Source organism: Dermacentor variabilis, chromosome 4 (assembly GCF_050947875.1).
Source record: "Dermacentor variabilis isolate Ectoservices chromosome 4, ASM5094787v1, whole genome shotgun sequence".
NCBI classification, from domain to species: Eukaryota; Metazoa; Arthropoda; class Arachnida; order Ixodida; family Ixodidae; genus Dermacentor; species Dermacentor variabilis.
The window spans coordinates 228,327,726-228,354,125 of NC_134571.1; the positions used below are offsets into that span (position 1 = coordinate 228,327,726).

Genomic DNA, 26,400 nt, shown 5'->3' on the forward strand with positions numbered 1-26,400 from the left:
GTTGACAATGAATCAATTCTCGAAATAAAGTGCCCGTATGTGGAACACTGCTCTGCACTTGTGGATGATGGTAAGTATGATGTAAAGAAAGGAACTTAGGGTTACCAACTATGCAAATAGGCCTTGCAGGCTACTACAGCCAGGTGCAGTTCACAATGTACTGCTGCCAAAAGCAGCATTGCTTCTTCGTACGGACGAAGAGAAAAAACTGTACTGGTTGAGGTGACGTATAATACTGAATTAATAAAGTCCAACCTCCCTGGGATATTCAGCTTTTATTTCTGCTCATATTTGCCAGCACTGGTTGACGACAATGAACCTCGCAACTCTGCAGCACTGGAAGATTACCGCATGTTTTAGGCAGCACAGTAAATCAAAGCAAATAAACTGAGTTTTGGGCGGTCCATATCAGGATGAAAATTGAGTGCTTGTTGAAAATTCATGGACAATAAAACAAATTCAGTACACAGAGTAAAGCATATGAGTGAGAGTTTGTTAACTCATACCCTTGTTTGTTTGCTTGAATGTAATTGACAGTTATTTTGTTTATGGGCTGGCTTGCATCGCATTAACTTTTGTGTGCCTGTTTTGCTGTCCTTCATGTTTATTGTGCCAAGCATCTGTACAAGCCCTGTACACACTTGTGGCCTTGCTTACAAAATGGTGACTGACATGATTAAAAACATCCTTTCATTACTGTGTGTCATGCAAATAAGCAATGCATCGTTAAAATTCTGCGTACTATTCGTTATGGTTTAGCGTGTGATGTATTGTCACACCAAGAGAAGATCAGTCATGCGACAAAGAGAAACAACGTAAACAAATCTGTGCCTATAACTGAGGCTGGCAAAAGTAGAGCAGACACAGCCTGATCTGCTGTAATTTATATTCAGTATTGTGCGCAAATTTCCCCCAAAACAAACAGTGAGCACTCAAAGGCCAAAGGTAAAAGCGGCATTCCTCCCAGCCCGTTACAACTTCTCCATGTGGAGTGGTACCAGCAGGCACAAAAAGCCGTCTTTGACTTTACCCACTCTCGCTTTTCGTGTCTAAACACCAGCGTTTAGAGCATTATTACTACCAGTAGTATTCCTATTTCTACCTATTACTACTACCTATTACTGCTACCTATTACTACCAGTAGTAATAGATTGCGTTGTTATCTAGAAAAATAACCTCAGTTGAAAGGTTTAATACATCAGAAGGTAGATCTTACATCAAACATTTACAGTTTGCTCTGAATGAGAGGAGACTCCATGTTGCAAAGCCCAGCACACACGGTAACTACCTCATTCACAAGTGCCCCATGGTCAATTGGCACACTTTCCTTTAGTATTCTGAATGCCTTTATGCGGTTTATTGCCCTTTCAACATGTATCCTTAGGGATGCAATTCGCCTTGTTGGGTGAACTCTTTTTCGTGAACCCTCATCCTCCCAAGTGTGAAAGCTGGGATATTCAGGCGGATATGTTTCGCTTTCATTTCACCACTTAGGAGAAAGCCCCCATCTGCAATTAGCTCGCCACCCTTCTCAAGGTATTCGCAGAACTCAGAGCACCGCACAATAAACCTGTCTGAGGCACGTCCGCCATACACGTGACAAACAAACAATGAATCCACTGGGCGCAATTCCAACAAGAAATTTTCCTCTTTACCCCTTGCTCGTTTTAAGCGCTGCCCGAGGCAAATGGACCGACCGTATTTGTCTAGCCGAGTTCACGGCCGCCTGCGCGCGCGAGGATTCCGGAACGATAACAGGCACGTACGATTCGCGAAATGTGCTGCAGTGACTTCCCAAGAGGGCTGCCGATATGTGCTCCTGAGATTCCCCCCTTTTTGTGTGAGATGGAAGCGAGTGCATTGTGCACGTAACAATATTTTAAACGCGAGTAGCGGTATGGGCTTTGTGTCGCAGAGAACCCGGTGGGGGAGTCTTCCGATTCGTTTGGGGCGAAACTTTCCGCGTATATATTAGTAGTATGTGTATAAGACAGTGCAGCTATGCGCTCTCCAGGACTAGGCCTTTCGACGCCGCACAGGATGGAAATATCCCGTGTGTCGTCGCCTTTCGGGTGACAGAATCGACCACTGCCACCAATAATTTGGCCCCTACTCGCTTTAACTGCTGTCCGAGGCCGACGCAACGACTGTATATGTTGTCAGCCGAGTCATGGCCTCCTGCGCACGCGAGAATTCCGAAACAAGAAGGCTAGAACCGCTTAGAAACCATTCTATACAGAGTTACCCATTGCGATACGTGAAATGCATCTATCGCGGACAAATAAAGTAGTTTTTAGGCATGTGAGATTTGCGAAATGGGCAGCAGTAACTTCCTAAGCGGGCTGCCGATATGTGCGCCTGAGATTCCCCCATGTGTGTGATGGAAGCGAGTGCATTGTGCACGTAATAATATTTTAAACGCGAGTAGCGGTATGGGCTATGTGTCGCAGAGAACCCGGTGGGGAGTCTTCCGATTCGTTGTGGAGCGAAACTTTCCGCGTATATATTATTATTATGTGTATATGACAGTGTAGCTATGCGCTCTCGACGACTAGGCCTTTCGACGCCTCACAGGATGGAAATATCCCGTGTCTCGTCCCCTTTCGGGTGACAGAACCGACCACTTCCACCAATAATTTGGCCGCTACTCATTTCAACTGCTGTCCGAGGCCGACGTACGCAACGACTGTATATTTTGTCAGCCGAGTTCACGGCCGCCTGCGCACGCGATAATTGCGGACTTGCTAAGACAGAACTGGCTGAGAAATCGTCCTATATTGAGTTGCCCATGGCGATCAGCAAAACACATCTACCGCGGATAATTCAAAGTAGTTTTACGTATGCAGGATTTACGAAATGGGCAGCCGTATCTTCCGAAGCGCACTGCCGATGTGTGCCTGCGCCCCCTTTTTATGATCGAAGGAGGCGAGCGCATCGCGCACGTTATTGCAAAACGCGAGTCGCGGTGCGGGCTCTGTGCCGCAGAGCGTCGAAGGCTTCCGCTTCGAAAGGCGGGGAAAGACGCCTGCAGTCAGGGCGCGGCACCCGGGGTGGAGATTTCTGGCAAGCGAACCGTTCGTCCGCGGAAACGGGGACCGGTAGTGGTGACGGTATATGATGTATATGAGTTCCCGCGATTTCAGTAGAGTGTCAGTTTCGAAACGACATGATATTGTAGCGCAAAGATACTGGAAGGACGCAGAGCATCACAGAGAGTGGAAAGGAAGACACTTTTCGTCTTTTTGGTATTTCTCCACTACATGTCGTCCAGGGAGCACCGACTCGGCGAAGCTATTCAGATTGCGCTGCCAAAGTCTTGCATCGGTGCAAGACATGGGCAGTCGCCTCTTGTTGGGCACTGCAAGGCGTGTGCTCCAGCATTAACCTAAATACCAATTCCAGACACAGATGAAGTCGTTAGAGGCCTCAGGAAACGAAGGTGAATAAAAACAAAGACAGCAGACCAGCTTCGGCTCTCATTTACTGCTACCGCATCCCACAGAGAAGAAGAAAATTTAATTTTTGGTTGCTTGTTCTCAAATATTTGGTTTGGGGAACTGGACAGTGGTCATAACGCGCATTTTAGAGGCGATGGGCAGGGTCGTATGAAAGCCTAATAATTTAAACTAAGAATATAAATGAAAGGAAGTATATACTACACAATTGAGAACTGTAATTATGGGATAGATGAACAAGTTCTGAATGGGGTCGTTGAGCAGTACAAGGGCGGAAAGAAAAGATGTGGGCAGGAGAGACGCTGCTATTATTTATGATGTACGCAATTTCGTGTTTGTATGATGTAGTAATGCATATATCGTAATTTCAATTGCTCACATGATCCGGTGTTACTACTTGCAGTCTCCCTATCTGTGAGGGAGCAGTGTTTACGTAAAATACGTGGCTTTACGAATAATTTTATTCCCAGATGTTTGACAATAAATCATGTTGCTGTCTTTTGTTTATGCGGTTCTGCATTTGGCCATTTAAATATAATTGAGTCCGGTAGTATTGGTACATTGCTTATTATTGCGAAAGCATTATATGTCCCATGACGCAGAACATCTGGCCTGATCAAGCGATGGTACTGAAAATAGCTGATGGCGCAAAGAGTGAAAATACGTGAAACACATTCAGCATAGGGACTGCTTACGTGTGGGATTGCGAAATGATTACAATTGCTTAGGTGGAATAATTTCGATTGATGTTTTCGATGTGCATTAAATTCGTTCCTGCTGAATCGGTGTGTGTATTTGCGTATACCTTGGCCAGAGGCTGAAAATTTTCGGGGCATTTTGCTGCAGAACAAGGAATTTTATTTTATGCCTATTTGTATGTCTGTCCTGACTATGTCATCTTTATTGTATTTTTTTCGTCTTCTGAGGCGTGCTTCCGTGAGCGGCTACCTGTCGCAGCTGCAGCTGAGGTAGACGCCTTCGTGTGCATCGCAGTAGGTGCAGCAACGATGCAAGTGACACGTAGGCAGTGACGTGTTCGTTGACGCGCGCACTCTTTGGCCGCCGTGGCGTCGGGGAAGCGAGCTCGTCCGGAGCCGACAAAAGCGTACCGAATTTCAAAAACATTGATTTATTTAGGCAAACCTGCATGACCCATTTCCCGCCCATCCGAGCAGTCTTTGACGTTTTTTTTTTCTTCGTGCCGTCGGGCATTTTTGGCACCATCTATCGGTCAAGTCGCCGTCGACAACGCCGGATTTTCGCTAAATAAGGCATATAATGCTTTCAAATGCTCGTATTGCTGTGGAATTTCTCAGGACGGCTCCTGTAAATAAAGTAAATTATACATTCGAAATGAAAGCTTGGCACATTTGGGTCTGGTCGGGAATCAAACTAGGGCCTCTTGGTTGGGAGACGAGCACGCTTCCCCGACGCCACGTCTGCTTCACGGTTCTGGCTGACTAAAAGTGCACCTAGTGCGTGCGTCATCGCACAGGTCACGTGCCAGCCGTCTAGCGTCGACGTTAGAGTAAGGCGACTTAAGGTAGTGTAAAGTGAATTAAAGTTGAAAAACTGTACCGATTGAGGTTGATTAAAGTGGAATAACGCAGAATAAAGTGAATTAAGCGAGAGCAAGGGCGGTACGAATTAGAGGAATGTTGATTATAGTGGGTTAAGGCGGATTAAGGTAGAGTTGTTAAGGACACCTGAAAATGTATGTCGTCACGTATCATAGTCACGTGACAAATGGAGGTGAAATTGGTTACGAGATGCTTAGCTTCATGTACGACGTCACGTCATGCATTACGTCCCAAAGCCTATAATGAAACAATCGCAATAATAACTCCCAGCTGCTTAGTGGTGAGTTGTGAGAGGTTGCGGTCTGCTGATTAATGAACGCAGAGAAAGGAAAGCGAAGAAGGGAACGCAGGCACGTTGTAGTGCTTAAGAAGTCTTTAATGGTGATAACTTAGAGAACTCACAATGCTTTCGCATTCAGACAACGTAGGGATACTTAAGTGCCCGTTAATTTGAAACTGTTTTGTGTAAAGCAGGCATATTCTTTGTTTTAATTGCTCAGATAGAACAACGTGCGAGCACCTACTTGCCCAACGTGACTGTGCCATGTCATTCGAGATGACCTTCAAACTTGGCATCGTTAAATAATTTTTAAATGTATTTTTTTGTATATTAATGTAGAGCCCGTACGTGACGATGCAGTCAGTGCGCCCAATGTTGCACACTCTTTAGGCTCGATGTTTCTTTTTAGAGTTCGTACTGGCGGATTATTCAACACTGAGGCCAAAACATTACTGCAGCTTACGTCATGATCAAAACAAGGCAGTGCCGCCCACGACATTTGAGTGATTTCATTTTTTTCTCGACATTGGCAGTGTTCCTGTAAGGAACACTTGTCGGCTGTTAGGAGCTGTGTAAACAATGTGTTGTCGCTGCGTCGGCGTTGTTTGCTTTGACGTTCGCGATGCTTTCAACGTTGTTTTCACCATCCACCTTATATGCTCGGCGCATTCTCTATTTTAATGTATGAGCCATGTTTGAGCGTTATCATCATCGAGTATGGCTTTGGAGCGGGCTACCTGATAATCCATGAGTAAAGATGAAGCACGAAATTGACATATACCACCATGATTGTCATATATGCCGGCCTTGTGTCACCTTCGCTTTTTTCACGAGCATGACGACGAAGAATTGCACGCAGACACACCGCTGTCATGCGATGCCATATTCTGTGATCCTCGTCCACTACAGTAGTTCTCGTTCTGGAATCCAAAATACACGCAACGCTACCACTGCTCTCAGAGTGTCTGTGAAGCTTAATGGCCTGGCATGTTTTGTTTCCTTGTAATAAAGAAAAATAAGTGAATCGCTAGCGGGCTCGACTGGTAGGGCTTAAATTTCAAATGCAGTGGCTGTGGAGGACGCTGGGGATGACGAAGTAGGTTGACGGCGACAGAAATAATTTGTGGTCAATGACGACAAAAGACATCGTCAGCGTAACGGAATCGACAGACAGGGTGAAACCCGATTTCGAGCTCTCAATCACAGTAACAATAAAATTTTGTGGTTTAATGTGCCATGAAACCAGAAAAGGCGGTTTCATGCGACAGAACCACATCTGGTGGGTTGTGGACTCCGGGTTCATTTCAAACACTGGACGTTTTTTATAGAAACCAACTTGCACTAGTGTTACTGCATTCCGCCCCACGACAATGTGCTCACCGCGGCTGTGAAGGCGATTTTTGTATCGTGTGTTGCCTTTGCAAAAGTATGTCTCGCTTGGTGCTGGAATTTTGTGAACGTGCTTGACGATAGTGCGCACAATAGAAATTTTCGGACAAGCCCCGTGCAGAGACTGCTGGTCATGTATTGTTGCGCAGGCTAGAACCACTTTATAAATTTGGAGCTTCGGCGCCCCGACTAAATTGCTCTGTAAAGTCTGTAATAGATGAGAGCTGCCGAGCTTCCTCTTAAGGCCGAGAAACTGCTGTTGGCAGTTCAGTCAGTCTTGTGACACTCGAAAAGCATAACCGATGCCTTGGAGCGGCGGTAGGTGCCCAGGTAGAAGGCCGAGAACCAGGCGAAAAAGATGAGTCCCTCGATGACAAGGATCGCCGAGAATGGGCGCACGAAGTGACCCGCGAAGAACAGCGGAAGCGAGTTGTGCACCATCAGAACCACGAACTGCACCAGCTGCACCTGCGAGGTCGACGTATTGCGTGAATGGCCCTGTTATGAGTAAAGTCTTTCACACCAGCTGACCACGGCAATCTCAGCATATCTGCCATTGATGTCATTCCTAGAAGACTCCTTAGCGAGGCCCGACTCATTAAGGAATTAGCTAGCATTGTTGTAGCTTGTAATTCACAGTCCGGTTTTGAGCATTATTACTCTTGGACCTTTATCATGTCTTACTTCAGTGGAAAGGAGGCTTCGCGGTTCTGTACGTAAGGTTGTAAAGAAAAAAGCGGGCGAAGCTGTGCTATCCGGTTTTGATATTCATGAGCGTGTATGCTTGGCGAAATTAAAAAGTGACGCGGAAAGATTTCGTACCATGGTAAACCTGTCGAGACCTGCCAAAAGCATAGGTGATTGTAAGAGCAATGCCTTGATATTATTTTATAGTGCGAAAACACATAAGCTAGTTCGCCCCCTCCGGATAAATGTATCCGAGAAAGGCACTTGGCAAAACCAAATTGCTCTTCCCTTGCAAAATAAACAAAACCTTTTTGGGGTCGATGATCCTTTTACAGTCAAGGATTCAACGGAAGTCGTCAGATTTCTTAGTAGCGATTTATAGAAGAGCCTAGACGCCCTTTTGATCCACATTAAAGACCTGTACTATTCTCTACCTCCACAAGGTATGCTAAAGTGAATTGAGGCAAGCATTGACAGGTTTGGGTCCATTGCCTTTCAAAAAGCAGTGGGTGTTCCCATTGCGACCTCTCTGCAGCTAATTTCATTTTACCTACCTTATTTATACCTATGTGGGATGGTATGGAAGCCTGAATCTGGAGAAAAGCGGTGATTTTACTGGATCTTGCTGGGATCCTGTGTTATGTGAGTAATACTTAGCTTAGGTTGACACACGACTTAGTGATGATTAGCAGGCTCCAATGTTTTTAAGATTTTTAGGTTCGTGGATGACATTTTAGTAATTTTTGAAAAAAGATCCGCTGGTACACCACTTGCTGTTGATTGCACCTTGACAACTTTTAGGCAGATTTCAGAACAATTGCAAGTGACTGATGAACTTCCGTCGAATGGACCCTTTAAGTTTTAGAGTTATATATCGCATTTCATAATGACCAAACGGTTGGCAGTTGGCAGTGGAGGTTGCCAAGTTCAAGGCAGCCGATATTGCCTTATGGATCGGTCATTCAATTTAAACAGTGCCAAAAACACACGAACAAGGAAGAGCACAGGACCAGCGCTGACAACCTACGACATCTTCATTGAAGCCCGCAGAAATACATACTATTCGCAACGGGCTGAAAGAGAGAAAGGAAGAAAGGTAAAGCTAGTCATCGTCAATCAACTCCTGTTGCGCATGCGTCACAAACGTAAAACTATGCAAATGTAAAATGTACAATATAGACACAACTTCTGACGAACTTAAGTTCCTCATTGCAAAGAGCTATAGAAGAGGCGCTTACGCAAGTAGCTCCTAAATCACAATTTGAAAAGGCCAAAGACTTCCCTGGCCATATAATCGATATACCGTCTCAGCACACATGTGTCCTCTAGGCGGGGTAAGCAGCCACACTTTGCACAATGAACTGTTAGCAAAAATGAACAGTACTACCAGTCAGTCTTGACACAGTGCGCATGCTCACGTAAACGTTCATTAAGGCAGCATCCAGTTTGCCCCGTATAAGTGAAGCCGCAAGAGGTGGGAATGGCGCAAACTACATTAGTTTGCAAATCTATGGGCTTGGTGGTATGCCACTTACTACAAAGTTCAGACGTTTGCCGACTATTGTTGACTTTCTTGCGCAACCTTTCCAACTGTTTTAGGAGCGATATAAACACCACCTTAGCACCTGCCAGTTCTGTGGCTTCATTGATGCGGTGGGGCGCACAGTGTACATACGGGATCGCAACATCCATCAGCAGCCTGGTTACGCCCACTGCAGGGCAAAGGCCTCTCCCATACTTCTCCAACTACCCCGGTCATGTACTAATTGTGGCCATGTCTTCCCTGCAAACTTCTTACCCATCCGCCCACCTAACTTTCTACCAGCCCCTCCTGCTGCGCTTCCCTTCCCTGGAATCCAGTCCGTAACCCTTAATGACCATCGGTTATCTTCCCTCTTCATTACATGTCCTGCCCATGCCCATTTCTTTTTCTTGATTTCAACAAAGATGTCATTAACTCGCGTTTGTTCCCTCCCCCAATCTGCTCTTTTCTTATCCCTTAACGTTACACCCATCATTCTTCTTTCCATAGCTCGTTGCGTCGTCCTCAATTTATGCAGAACCCTTTTCGTAAGCCTCTAGGTTTCTGCCCCGTACGTGAGTACTGGTAAGACATAGCTGTTATACACTTTTCTCTTGAGGGATAATGGGAACCTGCTGTTCATGAACTGAGAATGCTTGCCAAACGCACCCCAGCCCATTCTTATTCTTCTGATTATTTCAGTCTCATGATCCGGATCCGCGGTCACTACCTGCCCTAAGTAGATGTATTCCCTTACCAGTTCCAGTGCATCGCTACCTATCGTCAATTGCTGTTCTCTTCCGAGACTGCTAAACATTACTTTAGTTTTCTGCAGATTAATTTTTAGACCCACCCTTCTGCTTCGCCTCTCCAGGTCAGTGAGCATGCATTGCAATTGGTCACCTGAGTTACTAAGCAAGGCAATATTATCAGCGAATCGCAGGTTATTAACTTGTGGGATGTCGTGTCTGCCGAAGGACGAATCCCAACATAAAAACGTAACGACTCTTTAATCGACTAACGATGGCAGCGGACGGGCATACCAACGCTACGTTCGTCCCAGTAGCGGAAGGTAGAAAGCTCTCCTTCGCAGCCAGGTAGCCTGTTTTTATAGCCACCGTCGGTGACGTATACCTCGGGTGACGCGGTGGTGGCGCTATGCTTTATCGGCCACACACTCCAGTGTGCAGCTGTGTTATGCTGGGCCTGATTATAGGAAGAATGAATGTTTGATGTTTTATGGCGCAAGGGCCAAGTATGACCAAAGAGCGCCATGTCCGTGTTAATGACTTCGCAGTGTAATCATGAGTTCGATGAAATTGGTGTGACCTTAAAAATGGGCCTTAAAGGGGCCTTAAAAATGTTCGCGCTAAAGTGCGTAAAATCTGTATAATAATATTATGGCGATGACTTATGACGTGGACTATGAACACTATGATGCATTTAAAAAGAATGATACGATGTGTAAAAATATATAAGGTTATAAGATATGCTAGAGCACTACTGCCTCCTTAGAGCCCTTGAAAAACGAGGGCCTGGAGGCATGTGCTACGCAAAACTGTTATCGCAGTGGCATCCTCTGAAGCGAGGATGCTCTAAGAATTTAATGGACTTATAACGTGTAGAACTACATCCTTTAAGAAGTCGAGGACTGCGTTGGTATTAAAAAGCGGTTCCTTACCAAGAAACATAGCCGGGTGTAAAGGGATGTAATAACGGTATGCAAATGGAAAATGTTTCTTTCTTTCAGGTTCGGCTTTCCGACACTCCAAGAGGACATGGAGGACGGTCAGCCTCTCACCGCATCTACCACAGGTTGGAGGTTCACTTCCAGTAAGTAGAAATTGATGGGTCCCAAATGTGTGTCCTATTCTGAGGCGACAGAATAGGACATCTGTTCGCCGAGATTTTGTTGGGGAGGGCCAGAAACTTAACTGTGGCTTTATAACGTGTAGTTTATTATTTATTTCTGCGTCCCACATGCGTTGCCAGCGGTTTCGCAGTTTATTCCGTATGTAAGGTTTCAGATCTGTGAGAGGCACCAAAGCAGTATTATTACCAGCAGGGGCTGCAATTGACGTAGCCATCTGGTCTGCCAGAACGTTACCTTCGATTCCCCTATGGCCAGGGACCCAGCATATTAGGATATTCTGGTTAGATGAGTGCGCTTTACACAAGACCGAATATAGTTCATTAAATACGGAATTTTTATGTTTGCTGTGTTAGCTGGGTTACATTAAGGCCTTCACTACGCTTAGAGAGTCTGTATAGATAGCTGCTTTTAGAAGTTTCGGTTTTCTTATATGCTTCACAGCAGAGAGTAATGCGTAGGCCTCGGTCGTAAAGATACTTGTATTCCGAAAAAGATGGGCCGACTGCTGCATAGCATACCCCGGTATTTGACTTCGAAGCGTCTGTGTACAACTCTGCGCAGGAGTGCTTGTACTGAAGTTCTAGGAAATGCATTCGGATTTCGGCCTCAGGAGCGTGCTTTGTCACTTTTGTAAAGGATATGTCACATTGTATCACCTGCCACTCCCAAAGAGGTAAGAGCTTGGTTAGGTGGATTAAGCGATGCTCGAGGAGTGGGACATGCATTTAATCACTAAGCTCCTTCACACGCAACGAGAAAGGCTGTCTTACAGATGGACGATTGCGGAAAAGTGTAGCACACGTCATATCGGTAACGGTATTAAAACATGAGTGTTCAGAATTGGAGTGCACTTTAAGGAAATATGTAAAGCTGATGTATGATCTCTGCAAGTGGAGCGGCCACTCGTCCCATTCGGCATATAAGCTTTCGATCGGGCTTGTTCTGAAAGCGCCAGTGGCTAGGCGGATACCTAGATGATGAACAGGATCCAGCATTTTTAGCGCGCTCGGGGCGGCAGAGTTGTACACTACGGCGCCATAATCCAATCGTGACCGTATTAGGCTCTTGTAGAGATTCATTAGACACTTTCTGTCACTGCCCCACGTAGTCTTAGATAGAAGTTTCATTAAGTTCATTGTTTTTAGACATTTTTCTTTCAGATATTTGATGTGTGGAATGAAAGTGAGTCTATCGTCAAGTATAATACCTAGGAATTTGTGCTCTTTGTTGACAGGAATTTGTTGTCCACACAGTTCTAAGCAAGGATCCGGGACCGGGCCTCTCTTTCGTGAAAAAAAGAACACAAGAACTTTTCTTAGGATTGACTTTAAATCCGTTTTTCTCTGCCCATTCTGATACTTTGTTCAAACCATGCTGTACCTGTCTCTCGCACACTGCGAGGTTACAGGAATTAAAACCTATTTGAATGTCGTCCACATAGACAGAGTAAAAGATGGTGGTAATGAAGCACGAATCGTGTTCATCTTCACGATAAAGAGCGTGCAGCTGAGCACGCCTCCTTGGGGTACACCCGTTTCTTGCGTAAAAGGACGTGAGAGTGCATTGCCGACTTTTACCCGGAAGGTACGATTGGACAGGTAGCTTTCTATTATGTTAAGCATATTACCGTGGATGCCCATTTCTGACAGGTCTCTTAAGATTCCGTAACGCCACGTTGTGTCATACGCCTTTTCCATATCGAGAAATATCGATAGGAAGAACTGTTTATGTATAAATGCGTCCCGGATATTCCCTTCAACATGTACGAGATGATCGGTTGTGGAGCGCCCTTCTCGGAATCCGCACTGATAAGGATCAAGCATTTTGCTCTGTTCAAGGAAATGAATGAGTCGCCGATTTATCATTTTTTCGAACACCTTACAAATGCAACTTGTGAGGGCTATCGGGCGGTAACTTGCCACTGAGGAAGGGTCTTTGCCTTGCTTCAAAGCAGGGACCACAACGGCTTCCTTCCACGCGGTTGGAAGGTACCCTGCATCCCAGATGGTGTTGAAAAGTGTGGGTAGTGTAACTTGCGTGTCATTGTGTAAGTTTTTGAGCATTTCACACATGATTCTATCAGATCCTGGTGCGGAGCTCATGGATGCGCTCAAGGCAGCTCTCAATTCGGCAATACTAAAAGGACGGTTGTAAGGCTCATTCTCTCGACATTTTCTTGTTAATGGCTTACATTCTTCTATTTGTTTATATTTCAGGAAGGATTGCGAATAATGATTTGAACTTGATACGCTCTCAAAGTGCTCCCCCAGTGAGCCTGCCTGATCTTGCAGTGTATCGCCCTGTGTATTTACTAGAGGGAGTGAATATGTTTGTCGCCCTTTAATTCTATTTACCCTGTTCCAGACTTTGGCCTCATCTGTATAGGAGTTTATACTTGATAAAAATTTCTCCCAACTTTCTCTTCTAGCCTGTCGGCGGGTTCTCCTGCCTTTGGACTTTACTTTTTTAATGTTGACAAGATTTTCTGCAGTGGGCGAAGCGCGTAGCAACCCCCACGCTTTGTTCTGACTCCTACGTGCGATTCTGCATTCATCGTTCCACCACGGCGCACGCCGTTTGCATGCCGAGCCACTTACTTCATGTATGCATTTAGATGCAGCATCTATTATGAAGGCTGTGAAGTACTCCACAGCGGCATCAATTTCTAGAAAAGACATATCAGCCCATGAGATGCTAGAGAGAGTTCGAAATTTCTCCCAGTTGGCTGTATCTATCTTCCACCTAGGAGCTTGTGGGGGAAATTCATTTTCTTTAGATGTTCTTAGCAGTACGGGGAAGTGATCGCTCCCGTAAAGATTGCTCGTAACTTCCCATTTGAGTTCGGGCAGTATAGACGCGGAAACCATACTAAGATCTATTGACGAAAAGGATCTGTTTGCAAGAGGATTCTTTTTTATTTAGAAGGCACGCTCCAGAAGAAAAAAAGGAACTGTTCAACGAGACGACCTCGCGCATCGATACGAGAGTCTCCCCATAAGGTACTGTGTGCATTGAAATCGCCAAGGACAACATAAGGTTCTGGCAATTGATCTACATAGGATTGAAATTCATGTTTTGTTAATTTGTAATGTGGGGGTATGTAAAGAGAGCTAATGGTGATGAGTTTGTTTAGGAGAACAGCTCGAACCGTCACTGCTTCGAGAGGCGTTTGTAGCTGTAAAAGTTGACACGCAATGCTCTTATGGATAACAATGGCGACACCGCCCGATGATGCGACAGCATCATCGCGATCTTTGCGATAAGTTATGTACTGTCGGAGAAAGTTTGCGTGTTTTGATTTTAGGTGTGTTTCCTGTAAACACAGCACTTTTGGATTGTGCTTGTGCATGAGTTCTTGTACGTCATCCAGGTTTCTAAGAAGACCTCTGACGTTCCATTGAATAATTTGCGTATCCATATTTAGAGTAAATTGGTGCTGTGTGTACGGAAACGGAAGTGATGCCTTAGGTTACAGAGCTCTTTCGAGGCCCTGTAACGGGGGTTCTGCCTTTTCTGGAGCGTTCGAGGGAGCCTCGCCGCTCCTTAGGCGTTTGGTGCGCCTTGAGGACAGGTGTAGTGTCCATTGCCTCTTGTGAGGCGCCGGACACGTGCTCTTGCGAGCGAGCAGTTACAAGAGAGAGTCCCGCCTTGGAGGGCAAGACCCCTGCGCCCACCAGCCCAGAGGTCGATGGGGCTCCCTGAGGGATCTGGCTGCGCCGGCTGTTGCCAGCGCTGGATGGGGCCGGGGAGTTTGGGGTAGCCTCGGCTGCGCCCACCTTCGGGGTCGATGGCCCCGTCTGCTGTGTTGGCGTAGCAGCGTTAGCTGCAGCCGCCGAGGGGGCGGATGGCGTCACTGCCGCCTCACTGGGTGTGGGTCGGACAGCCGCCGAAGGCCGTTGTGGCGCTGCCCCCTGACGCGCCACTTCGGCAAATGTGTTCTTAGGCAGGTATGCCACCCGCCTACGTGCCTCCTTGAATGATATATTTTCTTTCACTTTGATCGTGACAATTTCTTTTGCTTTTTTCCAAGATGGGCACGACCGCGACTACGCGGCGTGCTCTCCATCACAGTTTACACAATGCAAAGAGTTCGCGCAAGCTTCAGACGTGTGTTCATGGGCACTGCATTTTGCACATGTTTGGCGGCCTCGGCAGCTCTGCGAGCTGTGGCCTAAACGTTGGCATTTGAAACATCTCAGAGGATTTGGCACATACGGTCTTACACGGAGCTTGATGTAATAATAATAATAATAATAATATTTGGGGTTTAACGTGCCAAAACCACTTTCTGATTATGAGGCACGCCGTAGTGGAGGACTCCGGAAATTTTGACCACCTGGGGTTCTTTAACGTGCACCTAAATCTAAGCACACGGGTGTTTTCGCATTTCGCCCCATCGAAATGCGGCCGCCGTGGCCGGGATTCGATCCCGCGACCTCGTGCTCAGCAGCCTAACACCATAGCCACTGAGCAACCACGGCGGGTTGAGCTTGATGTACCCGGTCTCGATTGAATCGGGCAGGACACTCGAATTGAAGGTGAGTATTAGGTGTTTGGTCGCAATTTCTTTACCATCTCACCTCATCTTGATTCTTTTGACATTTATAACATTTTGTTCACTGAAGCCCTCCAAGAGTTCAGCCTCGGAGAGCTCTAGCAAGTCATCGTCCGAGACAACGCCGCGGGTGGTATTCATCGCACAGTGCGGGGTTACTACTATTTGAGTCTCCCCAAATGATACTAGTTTAGGCAGTTTCTCAAATTGTTTCTGATCGCGGAGCTCCAAGAGGAGGTCACTGCTAGCCATCCTCGACGCTTTATAGCCTGGGCCAAAAACTTCGGTAAGGGACTTAGATACAAGGAACGGGGAGATTGTTCGCACTGGTTTAGCTGGTTTTTCAGAATGGATGACGTGGAAATGAGGGAAAGATACTTTTTGCCGACCACAGAATTTGAATACTTCATCGGTGCGCCCTCTTTTCTGAGGGCGATCAGGGAGTGGGGGGAAGGAGTTAGCCATAAAGATATGTGAGATTTCGGCAGTAACGCCAGCCACCCACCGTGGAGTCCTACAAGGGGACGCTGCAGGACCTGTGAAACACGGCCTGCAAACGCCAGCTGTATATTACCACTATAACCAAATATGAAATAACCAAGGTTGGCTATCCACACAAGGTTAACCCTTGCTGCCTGGAAAAATTGGAAGTAAACGGAAACCAGAAGAAGACAGGAAAGGTGGGAAGTAAGGCAAAGACGAAGGTAATAGGGAGAGAGAGACAGGAAAAGGCAACTACCGATTTCCCCCGGGTGGGTCAGTCCGGGGATGCCGTCTACGTAAAGCAGAGGCCAAAGAGGTGTGTTGCCTCCGCCGAGGGGCCTTAACGGTCCGAACACCCGGCATCGGCTCAACCCCCAGGATCCCCCTTTCCCTGGACACGGCTAAGCCGCGCACGGCCACACGCGGGAGGATCCAACCCTCGTGTGCTCGGGTACGTGGTGTCGCAACACACCAAACGCCTGCTGATGCAGACGCCCCTACGGGGCTTGATAGGAAGACGGAGGGTGCGCAGAAATATGCGCGGAGTGTGTCGCCACATCACCCCCTCCCCCGCGGAGTGGAGAGCCCTCAGGGCTTGTAAAAATCTGGGCAGCGTACCCAACGTCCGCTGCTTGTAGTGACAGAAGCAGGCTGCGATGTCGGTGGTCGTGGATGGACGTCTATGGGTGCACTGGTATTCCCTTGTTCGGCGGAATCGGTGTAGGCCGGCTTCAGCCGGTCGATAGAGACGCGGACGGCGTTCCCTTTGATGCGCAGGCTGAATGTTTTGTCGTCACGACGGAGAAATGGGTAGGGTCCGCTGTAAGGTGGCTGTAAAGGCCGGTGGACGGTGTCGTCGCAGAGAAAAGTGTGCGGGCACGTTGCCAGATCCTTGAAGACGAAGGGAGCGGTCATACAGTGGTGAGCTGCAGGTGACGGGTGGAGGGCAGCGATGGTGCGTCGGAGCCGGGCGATGAAATCGGTCGGATCTGACGTCGCGGTGGAGGATGGCGGTACAGCAAGAAATTGCTGCACCGCTGTGCAGTGCAGCAAGACGGAGGGGTTCCCCGCAGACGAGCTCTGCGGGTGTAGCCTGAATGTCGGGCTTGAAGGTGGCGCGAAGACCTAGGGTGGCGGCTGGGATGGCTTCAGGCCAGGTTGAGTCCGGGTGACACATGATGGCTGCTTTGAACTGTCGGTGGAAACGCTCAATCATCCCGTTGGCGCATGGGTGGTAGCTGGTGGTCCGCGAGCCTTCGAACCGGATGATCAGCCCGAGCAGCCGGAAAAGGTGCGATTCGAACTATCGTCCTTGGTCGGTGGTGATGCGGCGAGGTGGCCCGAAACGGGCAATCCAGCCGGCAAAGAAGGCCGAGGCGACGTCTTCCGCAGCGATTCCCTCGAAGGGCCGTGCCTCAGGCCATCGAGTGTACCGATCGGTGACGGTGAGGCAGTAGCGATAGCGTCCAGCTGGAGGCAAGGGTCCTATGATATCAAGGTGGACGTGTTGAAACCGACCAGAGGTCCGGGGAAATGCCCCGAGTGGAGAAGTGACATGCCTGGTGACTTCAGCGCGCTGGCATTGAATGCAGGAGCGCGCCCAGGTGCAGCAATGCCGCTGCATGGAGGGCCAGACATAGCGGTCGGCCACGAGGCGTGTAGAGGCGCGTATGCCGGCATGGCTGATTATGTAGCTGGTTGAAGAGGCCGCGGCGATGGGGCCTGCTTCGTGCTGTTGATATGTCGCAGTAGATAGTCATTGTCGATTCAGGTATGGGGACTTGCTGCAGCTGTAGTGAGGACCCGCCCTTAAGAAGCTCCTGCAGTTCGGCGTCTGTGGTCTGAGCCTCGGCGAGGACATCAGCTGTTATCTGCGAATGGCTAATAGCTGCCACACGTGAAAGCGTCTCGGCGACCACGTTGTCCTTCCCGCTGACGTGTTGGATGTCGGTGGTAAACTGGGCAATGAACAAGAGCTGGTTCTGCTGGACCGGCGGGAGTTTGTCGCGGCGTTGAGAGAAGGCGTAGGTCAGAGGCTTATGGTCGGTGTAGATAGTGCAGTGCTGTGCTTCGAGAATGTGGCCAAAGTGCTGAACTGCTTCGTATATTGCCAGAAGTTCTCTCTAGTAAGCTGGCGAACTCAACGGTGCGGGGGTCGTGGTTTCGTCGGTGGGACTGGCCGCAGAAGGGGTCGTTTCGCGAGCTGAGAATTTCTTGAAGAAGAACGCCAAGGGATGCCAGGTGTTGTCTACGTGCTGCATAAGGGCGGCGCCTACGGCGATGCTAGAGGCGTCCGTGAAAAGCCCCAAGGAAGCGTCTGGCACAGGATGGGAGAGAAGTGTGGCAGTGCAGAGAGCAGCTTTGCATTTTTCGAAAGGCTCCGTTAAAGCCGGTTTCCACGTGACGGGTTGGTTTCCTCGTAGACCAGCCAAGGCATCATGGAGGGGAGCCTGGTAGTCGGCTGCGTGTGGCAAGAAACGTCTGTAAAAGTTCAGCATGCCGAAGAAACGGCGAAGGTCTTTAGCGGTGGTTGGTTGAGTGTCAGACAGACAAAGAACTTTGCTAATGGTCCTGAGGAACAGCGTTAGGGTACCTTCCTTTTCAGGGAGTCCCCGTAGCCGTCGCGGGCCGCACCCACGTCGGGGTCGGAAGATTGTGGTCCTCCGCCCTGTCGCAGGCCCTCTGGACAGTCCGTAGTTGCTCTGAGAGGTCGCCGCTTTTAAGGGCTGCGTTGGTCAGAGTGGTTAGCGATGAGCTGCGTAACGCAGGGCATTGCCAGAGCATATGGGATAAGGAGCAGTACGCCTCTCCACAGTCTGGACAGTGGGGTTCTACATTAGGCGCAAAATGACTGAATCGGCCCCTGGAGGGGAACGACCCTGTTTGTAGCATGCGAAATACCGACGATTCTGGTCTATTAAGTTTAGGGTGTGGTAGCGGAAAGGCCCGTCGAGCGAGTTGGTAATGTGCCAAGATTTCATGGAAGGTGAGAAGTGAATCCCTGTACCGTCCTAAGTCGCCGCCCGTGAGTCCACCTGAACTGCCGCGGTGTGTAAGACCTCGCGCACAGTCATGGGCCAACTCATTAGCGTTAACAATCTCAGAGTGCACATTGATTCCCATATGGGCCGGGAACCATTTGATGCTGTGAAAACCAGCAGCCCCCTCGCTGCCGAGGATGGCCGCCGCCTCCTTTGAGATCGAGTCGGAGGCGAAAGCTCGGGCTTCAGACCTAGAGTCTGCAAATATATTTGCACGTAGAGGGTCCTTCAGTGCTATAGCTATAGCAACCTGCTCAGCTACTGTTGCAGAAACCTTCCGCACGGATGCTGAATTAATGGAGTGCCATTGGGGTCAACCGAAACTACGGCATAGTCATCAGAGCGCTCTTACTGGGCGGCGTCAACAAAACATGCCAGATTCGGAGTGGCCGCAGCCGCTTTTAACGAGCCCTGGTTACCCGGCGCCATACATTGTATTGAGGGTGGACGTTACGTGGCATGGGATCTACCTTGAACGAATCTCGGACCACGGGTGATAGGGTCACATTGCGCTCCCTGATTTCTTAGTGACCGCATCCAACTGATTCGAGGATACGTCTCCCCGCTCGCGATGATGAGAGTCGTATTATTTGGGCCACTCGTTGAGCCTCGATCACCTCTGATAGGGTGTTGTGCATGCCTAGTTGCATGAGACGCGCGGTGCTGGTAGAGAGTGGTAAACCCAGCACGCGCTTGATGCTTTTGCGCATGAGGGCGTCGATTTTGGCCTCATCCCGTTTAGACCAGCGCAACGCGGAGGCTACATAGTTAACGTGGCTCATCAGAAACGCGTGGTAGAGTCTGAGGAGATTGCTCTCGCATAAACCCTCTCTGCGGTTAGCCGAAGCATATTCTCCGTCTTGTAGGTAATGCGGGGTATAGTCTGTGAGTTGCCCCCACGAGATTCCAGCAAGAGTCCGAGGATCCTGATGGTAGCCACTCTGTGGATTTTTTGTCCGTCCCTCGTATAAAGGGCTATGGCAACTTGATCTAAGGGTGTGGAGTACCTAACCCCCCGTCGGGTGGGCCTATACAATAGGAGTTCGGACTAGGTTGGTGACAGACTCATGCCCGTGTCTAGTAGGAAGTGTTCTGTGATGTCGAGCGTCTCTTGGAGCGCACTCTCGACTGCGGCGTCAGACCCTCCCATGCACCACACGGTAATATCATCCGCGTAGACGGCGTGACCCGTTCCTCTTACTGTGGCCAGTCTGTCCGAGAGGCCCTTCATGGCGATGTTAAACAGTAGGGGAGAGACGACCGCCCCTTGAGGGGCGCCTCTCGCTCCCAATGTAAATTCCTTGGATTTCATTTGCCCTATTTTGACAGTGGCCTTTCGATCCCTCAGGAAGGAGCTAACGTACGCATGGAATCGTGACTCCAGGCACCAGGTCCGAGATGGCGTCTAGCACGAACCGGTGCGAGATGTTATCAAAAGCCTTGGACAAGTCTAGAGCAAGGATGCCTCGAGTGTCTCTAGTGTCATCATCAATGATTTGCCTTTTATAAGTAACATGACGTCCTGTGTGGAGAGTGCCGGCTGAAAGCCGACCATGTTGTGAGGGAATAACTCATTAGTTTCTATGTGCCTAGATATACGGTTGTGAATGGCATGTTCGGCCACCTTACCCACGCAGGACGTAAGCGAGATGGGTCGCATGTTCTCCGGCGCAAGAGGTTTGCCTGGTTTCTGGATGAGCACCACTGAGGCTGCTTTCCAGGAGTCGGGGACGAGGCCCGTTTCCCAAATTTTATTGACCTCCCCAGTGAGCAGTGCAACTGATTGTTCGTCCAAGTTGCGGAGGAGCTTATTGGAGATGCCATCCGGGCCCGGTGCAAAGCGACCGCTGAGTGTTTGGAGCACCTCCCAGATTTCGGATTCCGTGAAGGGGGCGTCGAGCTCCCCCACCGCTCCCCCCCCGGTAACGAGGATAATCCCCGTCATCGAAGGGGCCCAGCAGGAGATACTTTTCGGCAAACTCTTGAAGGAGGACGTGCTCAGATACACCCGCCGCCTTTTGATTATATACTATGCGATCGATGGCTAGTCTCTGATTGTTTTTGCTTTGCGAATCGTCGAGTAAGTGCGTGAGCAGGTTCCATTTGCCGCCCGTTCTCATCTGCCCATCAACAGAGAAGCACACTTCATTCCATTGTTGTTTAGACAGTTCGATGGACTGAGTTTCTATGGTACGATTGAGCTCCGCAATTTTCTTGCGAAGTCGGCGGTGGAGTCTGTGCGTTCTCCAGCATCACAGGATGGAGTTTTTGACTGCTAGGAGGTGCGCAAGGCGCGCGTCCGTCCGATCTACTTTTAGGTCGGTCTTAACCACCTTGGTCGCAGCTTGTACGTCCTTCTGTAGTCTTGTGAACAGACTATCAAGATTATCGTAGTCGTTCTGGTCGGCCTTCCGCATTTTCCGGAAGGCATCCCAGTCTGTCACTTTAAATTCCCTGATAGGGGCTGTGCTAATTGTTAGGGTAATCTCCACAATGAAGTGGTCGCTACCCGGGTTCTCTTGCAAATTTTGCCATCCTGCTCCGGGGGCGTTCCTGACGAACGCCAGGTCCGGAGTGGTGTCTCAGACTACCGACGTGCCGGTTCGCGTCGGGTATTGAGGATCCGTAATTAATTCCTGTGAGCAGTCAGCAACTGCCTGGACAAGGAGATTGCCCTTGGTGGATTGGCGGGGGTATCCCCAGGCAGTGTGGGGTGCATTGAAGTAACCCGCTATCACTATGGGGGCTCCCTTGCTCAGGGCCACCGCCTTTGTCATGATTGTGGCGAATGCCTGCCGTTGATCAGATGGCGAGCTGTATATGTTCAAAAGGAAGACACTGCTCTTAAGCCAATTGTTAAGGATAATTTCGAGCATAATGATTTCCTCCCTAGTTTTGTCAATTGATAATTTGTGTACTTGAAAGGAGCACTTCCAAGCGACCAAGGTTGCTAAACCCCGCTTTCCTTCCTCCCGTATCGATACAACCCGGTATCCCGGGAAGGTGGGCGCGTCATCGAGAGTTTCCTGTAACAGAATTACGTGCGGTTTGACCGCCTGTGCCGAAATGAATTGCTGCAGCGGAGCTTTGCGCCGTTGAAAACTGGCACAGTTCCATTGCCACACAACCAACTTATTGGGATTGACCGCCATGGTGATTGCCTTGGATTGGCCATTCCACCGTCTTATTGACGGGGACGGTGCTTGCGGGCAAAGGTGACGGGGCTCCCTCGAAGGCTGTCTAGCTGTAGCTAACGCGACCTGTGCACTTTCCAGGGACGCCATCCTTTTGAGCAGGACAGTCCCGCTTTCAGCGAGCTGCTGAATCGCCCGCTGCATGCTTTCTAAGTCTTTGTTATTGGACTCGGTCTCCATAGAGTCAGCATCCCCCTCTGGCGGCGCGGCTCTACGTTTACCCGAGCGCGCCTGTGGCTCCCCTGAGGGGGGCACCTGCTGCTTCTCGACTTGCGAGGGGTACGACTTACGGATCGACTCAAAGTCAGCCCTCATCTGCTGCATTTCTGCTTTGAGTCGAGCGTTCTCCTGCATGAGTTGAGCGACTCTGGGATCTACTTTATGCTCCGGCAACGCTGCCTGCGTTACCTTTGAAGCCGGCGTCGTCTGCTTCGGCTTGACACGATCGGCCCACGTTGGCGTTTCCTGGATCCGAACCCGGGAGGTAGAGCGCCCTCGGGAACGAGAGCGCCCTCTGGAGAGGCTGCGTTGTCGACCAGAGGGCGTGACGGGGCGCTCCCTCCTGGGGGCTCTCGCCGCGTTGGAGCCACGTGATCGGTTCTCCTTGGCTAGCTGTTGCTGCTGGTGCTTGTTCTTGGCGCGCCTACGGCGCCATCGGCTTCTGCGTACGACGTATGGGACTTGAAAGCGCTGCTTACACGTTTTGTCCGCCGTAAGATGCGAGCCTCCGCAAAGGGCGCACTTCGGAGAACGCTGGTGGTCATCGGGCGGGGAGGTTAGTCCGCAGCCCAGGCAATTCTCATTGGTGGGGTTGGGGCAGACGTCCGCACGATGTCCCAAGCCGCCACACGCGTAGCACACCTCAGTATGGCGTTTGTAGAGCGTGCAGCGCAGAAGGCTGACGCCGCACATGACATAGTTAGGCACTTTCATGCCGGCAAGAGGACGACCATTTTGGTGGTATTCTTAATTCGTTTGACTTCCAGAGCCTTCGGGTTACGATGGTTGACAATCATGCGCTGGAGTTGGGCCTTGCTGATGTCGGCGTCGACACCTCGTATGACTCCTTTGCAGGTGTTGTCTGGGGCCGCGATGTATGCGGCCACTTTGTATAGTCTTTCGCTTATGCAGATTTGCTGGATCCCTGCATAAGCGGTGGCGTTCTTCTTCTCCGGGGTGGAGACGACGAGAACATTCTGAGTGAAATTAGGGCAGATTACGTCACCCTCAGTTTCTGTGGGGGCTAGTGCAGCCGCCATGGCCAAGGCTTGAGCCAGCTTGATTTGGCTTATCTTCTTGACGTCCAGCCCGCCCCTTGGGCGGACAATAGTTCGTATGTGCTCCCTAGGTAGTCTGGGGCGCCTCGACGAGGCTGCGAGGCGTTGCAGCACGCCTTGCGGGGCAGCCGTGCGGCAGCCACCCTTCGAGCCCACGTTGGGTTTCTTGCTCGTTGAAACTGGCGTTTCTTGCCTAGCTTTCTTGTTCTTGCCCAAAGCTGTCGTCCAGGCTGGGCTGTTGGCTTCTTCGGAGATTTCCTCTCCTACCACCATTTCTGCTTCGGGCATAATGCCCCTCTTCGTCGGGTTAGGCCTAAGCCTACCCGCGCCTAGCGTCGCCGCGGCGTGGTACACACAAAAAGTTCCACAACTTCCGCGCGAGGGCCAGTCACCGAAGGAAGTGCTCAGAAGAAACCGTGTCGAATGGCGTGCATTTCAGCGGTAGGTGACACAAAAAGCAGACCGAAAATATTTACGAAAGCGGAAGCCGATCTTTCCGCGTCCGCACTGAGATGCGTTGAGGTAAGGGTCGAGTTCCCTCTGATGAGACTTCATGGCCGAGGAATTTAACGACTGAAGTGCCGAGCGTGCCGTGGTCATCCAGGCGTTGGAAAAGCAGACGAAGGTGCCTTTGGTGTTCGTCGGTGTTGCGGGAAAAGACCAATATGTCGTCAAGATAGACGAAGCAGAAGTCGAGGCCGCGGACGACTTCGTCGATGAAGCGTTGAAAGGTTTGTCCAGCGTTCCTCAGTCCAAAGCTCATGAAGGGAAACTCGAACAAGCCGAAAGGAGTAATAATTGCAGTTTTCTGGACGTCATCCGGATTGACGGGTATCTGCGTGTAGGCCTTGACCAAATCTAGCACGGAAAAAACGTGGCAGCCGGAAATGCAATGGGCGAAGTCCTGTATCTGGTGAACGGGGTACCTGTCTGGAATTGTGCGGGCGTTGAGGGCACGGTAGTACCCACGGGGCCACCAGCCTTCGGTCTTCTTAGGGACGAGGTGAAGTGGCGAGGCCAATGGGCCGTCGGAGGGGCGGACGATTCCCTCCCGGAGCATAACTTCGAACTCTGCTTTGGCTATGCGCATGCGGTCCGGGGCAAGGCGACGGGCGCGACAGAAAACCGGGGGGCCTGAGGTGGTCGGAACGTAGTGCAAGGTGGTGTGCTGCACGTCACGTGGCAACCCGCTGGGGCGCGTCAAACCGGGAAATTCGGCGAGGATGGCGTGGTGCGGTGATTTATGTTCGACACTGAGTACTTTGATGCTTGGCTGGTGGGTAGTCGTTCGCTGTCCTGGCGCCGAATGTCTCGTTGTCGCGTCGATCAGACGGTCGTGGCGGCAGTCCGGAAGGAGGTTGTAGTGCACCAAAATGTCTGAGCCGATGATTCGCTCTGTGACGTCGGCGATGACAAAATTCCTATGAAGGTCACGGCGTAGGTTTTTAAGCTGGATGTGCAGGGGAGCGAGCCGTAAGTTTTGATAGTGGACGGTTTGCAGCGCTGAGCTCGAAAGACGTCGAAGGACGGGGACGTTGAAGGTCAGCTCGCAGGTAGCAGCAAATGTCGGAACCGCTGTCGACAAAGAACCACTGCTTTGTAATTTGGTCGGTGACGAAGATGCGACGGCCTCCAGGTTGGCAGCTCGCAGCCGTGGCTACGAGCTGCCGTTGGCGTTTCCCTGATTTCTAGCTGAGCAGGGTGGTCGATATTGCCGTGCTCTGTGCTTGAAGCGTCGATAGTAGTAGCACCGGTCGTCGTCACCAGGCTGCTGCAACGGGGTAGTGTTCTGGCCACGGCTTTGTGATTGGCCTGTCGGCAAGTGTTGATTCAGGCGTCGTTGAATGAAGCTGAGCTGTCGGTTGATATCGCCGATATGGCGCGCAAGCTCTATGGTGTTCAGCGGTGCGGCGACAGCCTGGAGGGTGGGCGACACCGGCGGCAAAGAGACCTCGATGACGCGATCAGCGATCTCGGCGAGTTGATCGAGAGGTAGCGTAAGCTGAGCCTGCAGAATTGCCTGGAAGTGCAGTGGAAGTCGTTGAAACCAAAGTGCTCGCAGTAAGGAATCCTGGACTTTCATGTTGCCCGCGAGAGCACGCATGTGGCGGAGGAGCTGCGAAGGCTTGCGCTCGACAAGTTCTGCGGACTGAAGTTGTCGCACCTTCTGGTCTTCCGAGAGTGACAGGCGGCGACTGAGTTCCGTCTTGAGGTGTTCGTAAAGATTGGCCGTTGGTGGGTTGGCAAGGATATCCCGGACCTCATTGGCGTAGCGGGCATCGAGGTGGCGACGACATGATTGTAGCGGGTCCGGTCTTGCGTGATGTGCGCGAGGGAGAACTGGGCCTCGACTTGGGCGAACCATACCTCGGGCGAGTCGGCCCAAAACGGCGGGAGCTTGACAGCGACACGCCAGACGCCGTGTGGGGCGGCGTGCGGGATGCCATCTGCCGGGGTTCTGACGTCCTCGGCGGAGCAGGCAGGATGCTGCTGTACGGAACCATTGGGTTGGTCGTGACGTTCCTGAAGCTGTTGCTCTTGCTTCTGGATCAGCTCTTGCTGCGCGTGAAGCTGTCTGTTGACAAGTTCCAGCTGTCGTTGAAGGGCGTCTTGTTCGCCCATGGCGATGCGTTCTTATCACGCCCGAGTCACCAGATGTGGGATGTCGTGTCTGCCGAAGGACGAATCCCAACATAAAAACGTAACGACTCTTTAATCAACTAACGATGGCAGCGGATGGGCATACCAACGCTACGTTCGTCCCAGTAGTGGAAGGTAGAAAGCGCTCCTTCTTAGCCAGGTAGCCTGTTTTTATAGCCACCGTCGGTGACGTATACCTCAGGTGACGCGGCGGTGGCGCTATGCTTTATCGGCCCCGCACTCCAGCGTGCAGCTGTGTTATGCTGGGCCGGATGATAGGAAGACGGAGGGTGCGCAGAAATGTGCGCGGAGTGTGTCGCCACAAACTCTTATCCCAAATTCTTCCCAATCCAGGTATCTGAATACCTCCGGTAAGCGCGCTGTGAATAACATTGGAGAGATGGTATCGCCCTGTCTGACGCCT

The 26,400-nt window shown here is 50.2% G+C and overlaps 1 protein-coding gene across 3 annotated transcripts in view; it reads right to left on the reverse strand.

Annotated features, from left to right (window-relative positions):
* Positions 1-6,613: 6,613 nt before the first annotated feature.
* LOC142580154 (very long chain fatty acid elongase 7-like) overlaps positions 6,614-26,400 on the reverse strand; it is a 238,171-nt gene continuing 218,384 nt past the window's right edge. For all 3 annotated transcript variants that reach the window (XM_075691012.1, XM_075691011.1, XM_075691013.1), the window contains one exon: positions 6,614-7,172. In XM_075691012.1, coding sequence (XP_075547127.1) covers positions 6,972-7,172 — 201 coding nt within the window. In that variant the 3' untranslated portion in view covers positions 6,614-6,971. The remainder of the gene's footprint in view (positions 7,173-26,400) is intronic.